The following is a 12,464-nucleotide window of genomic DNA, read 5'->3' as shown; positions in this document are numbered from 1 at the left end:
GAAAACCATAATTGCTGCCTCTGTCCTTTCCCATATATCTTCTCTCTATTTTTAACACAGTGTCTTAACTGAGTCCTCTGCTGTGCGTGTCCTACCACCACATAAGCACAGAACAAAACCAATCCTCTCCAGCCTGTATCTTTCTTTGCATGTTACCTTTTAGTTGTCTGAGAAACGGAAATTAAAAAAATCAGAACTTTCAAGAAGCAAGGGCTAGTAGTTAGGCTGGTCAGACTAGAGCCATTAATTTATTTTATGAGACTGTAAGCATATGAATAGTATGTTTGTGAAGAAATTTATATGTAACTTATTTTTAAATGACTACACTCATCCCTCATTTAATAAGTACTTTACTAATGAGTACTCACTTAGCATCAAGAAGGCATTAGGCCCCACCCAGAACAAGATGGCACCTCTGAAATCCAAATCTGGTGATGTCATCGCTGACAAAGCCAAACAGATGGAGTGCTGGGTTGAGCACCACTCCGAGCTGTACTCACGCGAGAATGTTGTGGTTGATACAGCCCTTGATGCCGTTGAGCTCCTACCAGTAATGGACGAACTGGACCAGGAACCAACTGTGGATGAACTGAAGAAAGCCATCGACAGCATTGCAGTAGGAAAGGCCCTGGGCCAGGATGGTACACCACCAGAGGTAATCGTGTGCCACAGACACTCTCCTGGAACCCCTACATGAGCTACTGTGCCTGTGCTGGAGAGAGGGAGAGGTTCCACAGGATATGAGTGACGCTAACATCGTAACCTTGTATAAGAACAAAGGAGACAGAAGCGACTGCAACAATTACCATGGAATCTCCCTCCTAAGCATCACTGGTAAACTGTTCGCTCATGTCATCCTCGGCAGACTCCAGAAGATTGCTGAGAGGGTGTATCCCGAATCACAGTGCGGATTCCACGTAGAGAGATCTACTGTTGATATGGTCTTCTCTCTGAGGCAGCTGCAGGAGAGATGCAGGGAGGAGCGGAAGCCACTCTATATTGCCTTCATCGACCTGACCAAGGCCTTTGACTTGGTCAGTAGGGGTGGACTGTTCAAACTACTCCAAGATAGGCTGTCCACCACGGTTACGCAAGATGATCCAATCTTTCCACGAAGACATGAGAAGAACCATCCAATATGGTGGCACATTATTGGATGTTTTCAGCATTAGGAGCAGTGTCAAACAAGGATGTGTCCTTGCTCCGACATTGTTCGGGATCTTCTTTGCTCTCCTCCTGAAGCATGCCTTTGGATCTTCAACAGAGAGCATCCTTTTGCACACAAGATCTGATGGGAAACTGTCTAATCTTGCAAGGCTGAAGGCTAAATCTAAGGTGCAGGAAGTCCTCATCAGAGAGATGCTGTTCGCAGATGACGCTGCTGTAGTGTCACACACAGAAGACCAGCTTCAGAAACTGCTGGATCGGTTCTCCAAAGCATGCAAGGACTTCGGGCTTTCCATCAGCCTAAAGAAGACAAATGTACTTGCTCAGGACATTGCTGAAACTCCATCAATCAGCATTGACAACTATACCTTAGAGGTCGTCCACGAGTTGGTTTACCTCGGGTCCACCATCACTGACATCGTCATTGGAGTCTGAGCTAAATAGGAGGATTGGAAAAGCAGCCACAACTCTGTCCAGACTCAGCAAGAGGGTGTGGAATAACATCAAGTTGTACACCTACACCAAAATGCAAGTCTACAGGGTCTGCATGCTCAGCACCCTCCTTTGCGGCAGCGAGTCTTGGACCCTGTACCCCCGCCAGAAAAAGAGTCTGAATGTCTTCCACTTGCGCTGCCTCAGGCGCATCCTTGGAATATCATGGAAGGACAGTGTGTCCAACACCACCATCCTTGAGCAAGCTGGAATCCCAACCATGCACACCCTCCTCAGGCAGTGTTGGCTCCGCTGGCTTGGCCACGTCCACAGGATGAATGATGGAAGGATCCCAAAAAATATCCTGTATGGTGAGCTAGCCTCTGGCAAAAGACCTCCCGGACGCCCCCAGTTGCGCTACAAAGATGTTTGCAAGAGAGACCTCAGGGAGGTAGACATCGAGCTGGACAGCTGGGAGGAGCTGGCAGATGATTGCAGCAGATGGAGGCAAGAACTACACAAGGGCCTTCAGAAGGGTGAGATGAGGATCAGACAGCTAGCAGAGGAGAAGCAAGCGCACAGAAAGCACAGTAAGGACCTGCCAGACACCCATTACATATGCAACAGATGCAGCAAGGACTGTCACTCTCGTGTGGGCCTTCACAGTCACAGTCGACGCTGCAAATGATGATCCCAAATGGATCTACAAAGGACGCGATCCATAGTCTACATGGACTGAAGGATGCTGCTGCTGCTACTACTACTACTACTCACTAAAATGAGGAACATACACCTACCTTTATGCACTATATGAGTAAACTTCCCCTGCTTATGTGAGCAGGGTCCCTGGCCAGGGGGTAGGGAGACCCCCAGCTCTGCAGCTGGAGTCTTCTCCCTCCCTTCCCTCAGGCATGCAGCTGTCTGACAGAGCTTGGGCTGGGGGAAGAGAGGGAGAACGCTTTTAGCCTGGTTCCCTCCCCTGCAACGGCGGGAATGTGAAACTGACCGGTCATAAGTTGATCAGTTTCCCAGTCCCAGAAGCCATGGGGTGACTGGAACCAGCCTGCCCCTGAGTTTCCAGCTCCTGCCACTCTGGGAGCCAGGAAAATGACCAGCCCTGGTGGTTCCTGGCTTACCCCCTTCCCCTTGCAGGAAAATTTGAGTTATGCAGGGGTTGTAGGAACAACCCCTGGGTAACTCAAGGGTTTACTGTATTAGTGCCTTCTGCCCGGCCCCACAGACCTCACTCTTCACCAGATTTTAACCCCACCCCCAGCAGCCCCAAACCACCACCAGCAGCCCCAAACTGCCCCCAGTCTTAGACCCCACTTGCATCCCTCAACATTCCCAGCCTGAGACACTCCCCCTCCTGCAGCCTCTTCACCAGGACTGCTAGGCTGGGTGACTCCCCCAGCCCTCCTGCTCCCAACAATTAACTCAAATATTAAGGTTTCAGCACCTAGACATAAGGTAATTGCTCTCCCTAGTGATGGAGGTAGCTCCCGGAGATGGCAGCTATCTCTAGTGATAGATATCTGCCTGAGGCAGCAGTGTTAAGAAACTGCAAATGGCTTTTTTAAGAGACGCATGCAGCTGGGAACTGCCCAGCTGAGGACCTTTAACAAATCTAATGGGACCCATGTTTGGGTCCTAACCAATAGCTTGAGAATCCCTGCTCTACATACATACACTACTTCCTATTTCTGGTGCCAAACTATTCAAATACATCAGAAAAGTACCTTAACTGGTTTATGTCAAGTTACAAACACTTGAACCAAATTGGAGACTTTTACATGTATTTTAATGGGAGTTTAGTGTTGCTTTTATGTGTTTTCGCCTATGAGCAGAAATTTGGCAACCACTTGTGCTCGTATAGGGAGGGATGAGTGTAATTTAGTATATTTGATTTTAAAAAAATCAATCTGATTTAAATAAAAATATTTTAATTTTTTTAAATTATCAATTTATCTACCTTGTTCATCAGTAAAGCCAGCGAGGACTAAATGCTACATTGAAGGAACACAGGAAACTGGAAGAGACCTTACTCTGAAATGTGTATCACACGAAGGCTCCCCACTCTTGTACTACGCATGGAGGAAATCAAGTAGCACAGAGGACCTTCCGGCAACATCATTATTGAGTAATGTTTATCCTTTATAGTGCTCATAAATTTGAGATGAATAATGGGCTTTCTTGTTTTTATTTCAAGGTGAAATGCTAAGCTTTTTTTTTACCTAGTCTTAATGTCTTAAGATCCATAATACCTTGCAGATTGCCAGTGTTAGACACATTCTTTGTTCTTGACAAAAAAAAAAAAAATCTCAGCAGCCTAGAGGTATGGAGTACCAAGACTTAATACTGAAATTAAATGATATGGAATAATGTTCCCATTATTAAGAATAATTGTTTTACATATGACAGCTCTTTACATCTTGACAAATGTCCCATTTTTTTTCAAACTCCTGACAACATAGCTAAAATACATTGATGTTTTAAGTAAAATTTGGTATAATGGATTAACACTTTGGAAATTATGAATAATAAACATTAATGGAAAATGTTAACCAAAGTTCCTTCAATATTTTTAGATAAAGATACAGGTGAACTACTTCTGAAAAATGCCTCTCAGGAATACTCTGGCATGTATAGTTGTGTGGCTACAAACAGAGTTGGCACTGATCAGTGTTCCGTTGAGCTAAACATCACTCCCCGTAAGTACTTGCTGTGTAGTAGTTGGTGTATGAGTTTAAAAAATTAAACCATTTGATCTTTCTGTAAACTTTGAAAGAAGTCTACTGTAGAACAGGCAGCTGACACCATTTTTAATTTGTTATATTTTTGAGTATTGAGCATTCTTTCAGCTCCAACTGAATCAGCCTTTTGATCTATGTGAATGAAATTTTTATTTAAAATGTGACTGTGTATAAGTATTCATGTATCAGCTTTGTAATATTTCTCAGTGTAGGGAAATTTGGTTTTATTTTAAGCTATAAGGAGAATTTATATACATTCATGTAAAGACCAATGTTGCAATAATCTGTGTTAATTTATTTTAGCTATAAATACAGCTGGCAGAATTGCTGGAGCAGTTATTGGAACTCTTCTGGGTGTCTTTTTACTGGCTTTTCTTGTCTTCTGTTGCTGTAAGAAACATAGAGAGAAAAAATATGAAAAAGAAGTGCATCATGATATTAGGTAATGATCCACTGTTTTTACCCTTTGAGCAGTGATAGCTGAAACTATAAAACAACTTCATCTTAATGTTTTTTATTAAGCTAAGCCTATAACATTCTTCAGCCATATCAATGCTATAGGGTTTTTGTCAACAAAATGCCAGTTTTGTTGAGAAACCCTCAGACTGTCTACACCTATAATGTGTTGTCAACAGAACTTGGCCCTTTTATTAAAACTGCAGTGTAGACTCTGTGCTTGGGGGTGGGAGGGTGGAGGGGTACTTTTTTCAACAGATGAGTCCTCCATGGCACTGCCTGGGGGGCGCTCTGTCCAACACAATCAAAGCAGTTCTTAAAGCTACAGGTAGCCCAGGGAACTCCGTGGGAGGAAGCGGACAGCATGCAAGTGGCAGAGGCACCACGCTGTCTGCTCACAGCTGCACAGGAACTCTCTCTCGTGTCAGAGCCATCACATGGCAGTGAGCCAGGCACTGCACCTGCTCCCCCCCCACTTCCTGGCCTCTCCAGGGAGCAGGGAGAGGAAGCCCAGGGGTCAAAGAGTCATGCCCCCTCTTGTAATGAGCCTGAGATCAGGGACCTGTTGGGTGTGTGGTGCAAGGAGGCCATCCTGTTAGACCTGGCTATCAAACAGCAGAATGCCCTGGGCTGCAGCTGGGTCACCACTGCTCTCGCAGCCTGCAGTCACCCTGCCTGGACCATGGAACAGGTCTGGGCCAAAATTAAGGAGCTGTACCAGTGCTGTAGCTGGGCTCAGGACACCCCAAGGAAGTTGGGGGCAGGACAACCAAACTGCCCATATTACAAGGAGCTGCACCAGCTACTACAGATGGAGTTCCCCTCCAGCAACACCCCTGAACTCCTCCAACAAGGCTCTCCCCTCCCCCACCAAAGGAGGTGGTGCAGCTGGAGGAGTAGCAACAGTCTGGGACCCAGGCGAAGCCCAAGCAAAAGGGCGACACCACTTCCATGACAAGCAACGGGACCCTGGTCATCACCCTGGAGCTGGGCCCACCTTCTAGGTAGGGCACCTTCAGGGCATCCCTGGACCTTTTTGAAGGATCCTCTGGTGAGTACCGCACGGGGTCATGCACCCTGGGGCATGCGGAGCAGGTGAGGTGTCCTGCCAGCCCCACCAGTCTAGCTTGGGCAGGACCCCACACTGCGGACCCAGCACATGCACCTGTGTGCAAGGCAGCTTGTTCCACCCAGTTTGACCATGCAGCCACATGGGGGGGCACTTGAGCCCCAGGGATGCTGCCTGCCCAGCCTGACCCCAGACACACCATCAGGGTGTGTAACCTTGAGCTCATGAGCATGCCCACAGGCAACAGGCAGCATCTGTGCCCTTGGACAGTGTCCTGAGCCACATGCCTGGTCCACCCACCACCCATGTGGGGACCCCACCATGGCCAGACACTCCCCTTGACCAGTGGCCCATCAGGTGGGGGGGAAGGTACAGACCCCAGTATGGTCCACAGCACCTTGGGGAACCCCTGTGCGGCACAGCTTGCCTGTGCTCATGCTCCTGGGACATCCCCAGCCCAGGGTGGGAGCTGCTGCTTGTGATGGGTGGGGCACAGGGCCTAAGGGACTGTGTGGTGAGAGGGATTCACAGTCTCTCCTCCTCGTTTCCCTTACAGGTGCACCGTTGGAGGTCTGGGCCATCTCTACCTCTCCACCAGGGGCAGCTAGCCCCAAGGAGGATTCGAAGCGGGCACGCTGCTGACACGTGCTGATGCCCCACTGTAGTGGTGGGGGAGGGTTGGTATGGCTGGAGGGCCTGTAGTTGGGATGAGGAGGACCGGGGACCCTCAGCTGGGTCACTGACCTGCTGGAGCAGTGGCTGTGGGCTGACGAGGCATGTCCTGCCTAGATGCCATCAATGATGTCTGGCTGGATCAGTTGGTCCAGCCACCCGTACCTGCTGCCACTGCGTCCCCTGCCCCCACGCCCTCTGTCTTGCCCCTGCCAGACATCTTCCCAATGCCCCCTTCCTCCAGGCCCCTCCACCACACCTCCCCCTTCCTATACCTACTCCCCCCGCCCCACTGAGCCTGATCGCACACTAGATCCTCCCCATCTGTACCTCACTGTTAAGCCAGCCATCCCACCCATGGAGAAGCTCCCAAGGCAGCTACTGCTCCCTCCCTGGACTGATGCTACCTCAGCTATGCCACCCCCTGTCCTGTGCTCCCCACCTTCCAAGTTCAGATGCCACCCTGACCCTAGGGCCCTTTCCCCCTCCCTGCTGTATATAGTTAAATGTTATTGCACGCTCTAGAGAGTTTCTGGTGACGTTTATTTTACGTGTTTTTTCTTTATTCTTGTAAAAAAGTTTTGGTTCACCACCCCCGCATCCCTCTTTATTGAGGAGGGATTGTGGGGTGAGTGAAGGAAGGGGTCATGGTGGGGCCAGGGTGGGGTTGCAGGCCTGAGGCTCCCACTGGCAGTGCTGTCGGGAGGTGGTATTGTGGTCCCTAGGAGAAGTTTTCCCTAAGGGCCTTATGAATCCGCAAGCCATCCTGATGGGCCTGTTGGATGGGAGCTGTACTTGGCTGCTTGTACCCATGGCCAGCATCCACCCCCTACCGCAGAAGGAAGGCTTACCTCTACCCCTCCACAAGATTGTGAGGGGTGCAGCAAGCCCACATAAATTGGGGGACATTCTGCTCCCCCATGTTCAGGTTCGTCAGGAGACACCTGAACTGTGCCTTCAGATGCCTGGTTCCTTGCCTGGATGTGGCAGGCATTAAACAGGTTGTGGGTGGGGTCCACGTGGCTGGGTTAGGGCCTCATAAACCAGGGCCTGAGGGGTTAGGAGGTATCCTCCCCCACCATGCACAATGGCATGTCCGTGTCCTGGATGGCCAGTTCCTGGTAGGGGATGAAGGTGCCTACCTCCATCTTCCAGAACAGGCCAGAGTTGGGGAACATGCAGGCAGGCAGGCAGGCATCATGTGCCTGGCCTGCCCACCCAATATATGTCAATGAACTGTCCCCAATGGTTGACTTGGGCCTGCAGCACAATGGAGCAGTACCCTTTCGATTGATGTACCGGGCCACGCGGTGGTCCAGGGCATGGATGGGAATGTGGATTCCGTTGATGGCCCTGAACTAATTGGGGAACCCCAAAGCATCAAATGCAGTTATGACTGCATCCATGTCTGCCAGATGGATGACCTGCAGCAGGAGTGAGTTGATGGCCCACACTACCTGCAAGGGGAGGAGATGGAACACAGGGAGAAGGACTGGGGAGGTAGCACTTGGGAGGTTTCTTAGTACCCCCGCCCCCCCAAGCTCTCCGGGATTCCCCCCAGGAGGCTGACCCCCAGTGGCAGGGCTGTGTGAGGGTGGGATGGACAGCATGGTTCCCTGGAGATGAGGCTCCCCTCTTAGCCTCTCCCACCCCTCACATCCTTGATACCACTCCCCTTGGGTGGGACACCTCCCTTCTCCCTGTGTGAGGTCTGCAGCCTGGGAGTACCTTCTCTGCATGAGGATGGCCCCCAATGGTAGACCTGCCCACACCAAACTGGTGCCCCATGTAGCAGTAGCTGTTAGTGGTGGCAGGCTTCCAGAGGGCAGTGGCAACTCTCTTCTCCACAGGGGTGGTGGGCCACAGGTGAGTGTCCTGTCTGTGGTGGGCGGGGGCAAGCCAGGCACACAGCTCCAGAAAGGTGTCGTCCTGCATTCTGAAGTTCTGGAGCCACTGTTGGTTGTCCTACTAGCCGATGATGAGCTGGTGATGTATCTCTAGACCCACCTGATCACCTGACGGGGTGGAAGCTAATGTTGCTCTGCAGCGGCGGGGGCATACTCACTATTGGTGTTGGACTTGCCCTTCTGGAGGAGGAGGGCCAGGATGAGGTGCAGCAGAAGCTGCAGCACCTGTGTGTGGGTCCAGCACAAGCCAGAGGACAGCTCTAGCACATGGCTCACTGGAAAGATGAAACTGTCTCTCAGCAAGCGTAGGAGCCTTGCAGTAGCTTTGCTGTCCTTCAAGGAGATAGGCAAGCCTTGACATGGGCAGAGAATGTGCGCCAGAGGGTGGGGGGGAGGGAGTGTCAGGCCAGAGTTCCAGGAATAGTGTGCCGTCAATGCCACCCTGTCTCCAGGTCTTTCAGGGTCCATTCTGTCAAGAAAGCAGCCGGGGAGTCTGGCTGCTTTCTGTCAACAGAGTGATCCACTTTTATGCATGGAGATACTCTGACAGAGGCTTTGTCAGGAAAACATTCTGGACAGTCGTTTCTGTCCACAAAGCTCCACAGTGTAGACGTAGCCTTAATGTAGTACAATAATAAACCTGCATCCTATTCTACTTTTTTCAAAATGTATTGTTCAGTTAAAAATTGGTTATAGAAGTGGGTGAATATTTGGAAAATACTTTTTGTTTAAAATAATGAATAATTGGTTTTGCTACTTGTATTTTAGAGGAAGTAAAACCCACTAGAAATTTTACAAATCATCCCAAAGTACTATAAATTCTTGGTATGAACAATTTTTATTTTTAACTATTTTCAGAGAGGACGTTCCTCCTCCAAAGAGTCGAACTTCAACAGCCCGCAGCTATATAGGAAGCAATCATTCTTCTCTGGGTTCAATGTCTCCCTCCAATATGGAAGGATATGTCAAGACTCCTTATGATCAAGTACCAAGTGAAGACTTTGAACATCCTCCTGGTCAAAACCCGAATTTTGCACCGTCAAAGGTAGCTGCACCTAATCTAAGTAGAATGGGAGCTGTCCCTGTGATGATTCCAGCACAAAGCAAGGATGGGTCCATAGTATAGAATGGTGTTAATTTATACTACTTTTTTCCTTTATAAATATTGCGGCAGTGGGGGTGGTGCTTCCAACTTACATTTAAAAAGTGCACAAAATTGCCCTTAAAGAAAATGAATGAATTAGTTTGACAGCTATAACTTTTGCTAATTAATTTTGATTTGTTGTTAGAATATGTTAATTTATGAGACACGAAACAGTCAATTTTATGTAGGCAGAAGAAATATTATGTAAACTAGATGTGGAATTCTGAATATGAAACAATATTTTGTGTTTTTGACAGTGAAAAGACATTCCAAATACAATCCATGAAGTTAGATTTTTAGGGATTTCACCCTCAAAATTTGGAATGTCTGAAATATTTTGACCCCTTTTGCCATTCTGTGATAATGGCCACAGTGTCTGAAGAACTTAGATGATCTAAATATCTTACTGGAAGTTTATGGAAGTCTTTAACTTTTATAATGTGCTTTGGAGCATTTTCTGAATTACCAAGAACTTATATTTCATTGGCTACCAGTTGCAGTTAATTGAATCCAGTCAACTAATAAACCTGACTTGGAGATTAAATGTAGTAAGTGGAACTGCTACAGGAGAATTTGCAAGCTGTTTGGTACCCCAATTGTAACAGAAGACCATTTTATTATAGTCAGGATAAGCAACCCCAAATCAAACTCTTTACTGGCATTAAAGGGGTATGATCACGTTTGTATCAGCTTGTTACTCATAGAGAACCTAGTCTTCCAGAAGTTCAGATGAACTGTTGTTTTTCCCCTATGAAGACTGGATATGTGTGTGTGCACAGATAGTTTAAATTATGCGGGATAGGTATTTACCTGTCAGTGTTCAGATTTTCAGAACCTTGCTTTAGGTTTCCTAATCCATATTTTGATTCCGAAGGTGTAAGCACCCAGAAGCTCCTCCTGGATTTAATGGGAACTTGTAAGCGCTCACTTCTTGGTAAAATCTGTCAAGTTATTTTGAAAATCTTGGCCCTATAAATACATACGCACACAGAGTACAATATAAGCTTGCCATTTCAGGATATTGTGTAAACAGTTTTGTATAAGAAATTTGTAGAGGCGGTGAAAAACTTATATTCCTGTGGAATAAAATTATCCTCAAAATATTGGTACCAAACACTAATTCCATTAACTTTCTCATAGCAAAAGAAAATGATAAATTTCTCCTCTTCATGCAGTGTGATTAGCCAAAATTGTAGCTATAGAACTAAAATTCATCGCTTTCTTGATGTTTTTCAAAAAACCTTTCACAACTTACAAACTTTTAAAAAGATTTAGAGAGTGGTTTTTGTAATAGTTTAAGACTTATTAAAGGACTGTTAATATTGTATGGTGATAAGTTTTGGGTTGTTGTGGAGAGCATTTTTGAATTTTACGCAGTTTTATTCTTTGTGAAAGTGCTTTTTCTGAACAAAAAATATGTAAATTTAAACTAGATGTTAAACTGCCAAATCCTTTAAGTGGAAAAGGAAGTTAAAGTGCAACATCAATCATATATAAAATAAATGAACTGCCTATGTGAAGGGTACTAGATATATCTGTATGACGATGGTATGAGACAAAAGACTTTCTGAGGAGTTTAGGGGGGCTTTAGGCTATCATGTCTAATTTTTTTCTATAGTTGACCAGGTCTGTGAAATTATTTGGCTTTCTCTTAGATGTTTGTGTTAGTTGTAGGTAGGTGCACAATTTTTATCCAGATTATTATGTAGAATATAAACCCTTTTCATTCTGAATTTATACAATGAAGTGGATATTAAATGTTAAGTATGTGTACAACTTTCCACACATTTGGAATTTTTTTTAGATTGTAATCTGATGCTGTTAGAACTAAGATTCTTTTATCTGTGCCTTTCCAATAAACTTATATGCCTGATTGTAACTTAAGTTTTTAAAAGAAATTTCTGGTGCCTAATTGCTTTTTTTTTAAAAGGTGCTTCTTAAACATGAAGGTACAGACTTCAAAGCACAACACTGTGATTTCTTCTCACTTACTTTTTTATATTTATACCTCTTCCTGATGATATTTTGGGTGTGGCTTAAGTAAATCTGCATAAATGTTTTGTATTTCAAACCACTTCAGTTTAGTTTCAACTTCTTTTTACATGCTAGTGAACGTTATGAACGCTACTGAACTGTAGTACCAAATTAGATCATTAGAACCCTTATATGTGAAAAATGCAACTGTAGTCATTTTCCAGACACATGAATAAAATAAATGCTTTATTTTAAGGAATATTTGAAGTTATAGGAATGAAGACTTCCTTTCCCATAGCCAGTTACAAACATGGACTATGTTGACAGACTATCAGAGTTAAATGATATATTGATACACCAAGAATTTTATCTATCCCAAAAGTAAGGTGTTTATTTTTAAAATGCTGTTATCTTGATCTTAAAAACTGATCTGCTGTGCAAAACGGGGTGAAGCACATTAAAAGCTAGTAATAGAGCCGGGCAACTAATAGTCTAAAGTGATGCATTAATCCATATGTGGACATGTATGTGAAATGGGCTGTGATTGCACAGGCCAATACTCTTGTCATATAAACAGGAAATGTATGAAAAACATAAGTATATTACACTAAAGCAGACATAGCTGGATTAATGCATATTTAATGCCCTGTCAGATCACAAGAAAGTAGTAAGTGTTAGAGAGGAAGGACGGCATGACGTGGCCTCAAAACATAGCTTTTAGGCCTCTCAGCTTAGACCCTTTCTATTTATGAAACAGCATAGAAAATAAAGTAATAGGAACTGACATTCTTCCTATGAAATACATAGGACTACCTCCTTGGGATAGACTGCCTCAAGTACCTAACATCCAGGCCCATTGAATGGACAAAACATTATTACGAATGGCAGTT

At 45.8% G+C, this 12,464-nt stretch overlaps 1 protein-coding gene across 2 annotated transcripts in view; it reads left to right on the top strand.

The window, feature by feature from the left end:
• The window catches only part of CXADR (CXADR cell adhesion molecule), a 64,606-nt gene that overhangs the window by 30,336 nt on the left and 21,806 nt on the right, over window positions 1-12,464 (top strand). Inside the window, exons 4-7 of one of the 2 annotated variants that reach the window (XM_074997498.1) lie at window positions 3,584-3,739; window positions 4,188-4,310; window positions 4,656-4,794; window positions 9,315-9,501. In XM_074997498.1, coding sequence (XP_074853599.1) covers window positions 3,584-3,739; window positions 4,188-4,310; window positions 4,656-4,794; window positions 9,315-9,501 — 605 coding nt within the window. Of the gene's footprint in view, window positions 1-3,583; window positions 3,740-4,187; window positions 4,311-4,655; window positions 4,795-9,314; window positions 11,480-12,464 lie in introns of those variants that run through there. The other variant, XM_074997488.1, reaches the window with a different exon arrangement.

The sequence above is a fragment of the Carettochelys insculpta genome, chromosome 1 (assembly GCF_033958435.1).
Source record: "Carettochelys insculpta isolate YL-2023 chromosome 1, ASM3395843v1, whole genome shotgun sequence".
Taxonomy (NCBI): domain Eukaryota; kingdom Metazoa; phylum Chordata; order Testudines; family Carettochelyidae; genus Carettochelys; species Carettochelys insculpta.
Note: the sequence above shows the minus strand (reverse complement) of the source record. Positions and strands in the feature narration are given on the sequence as shown.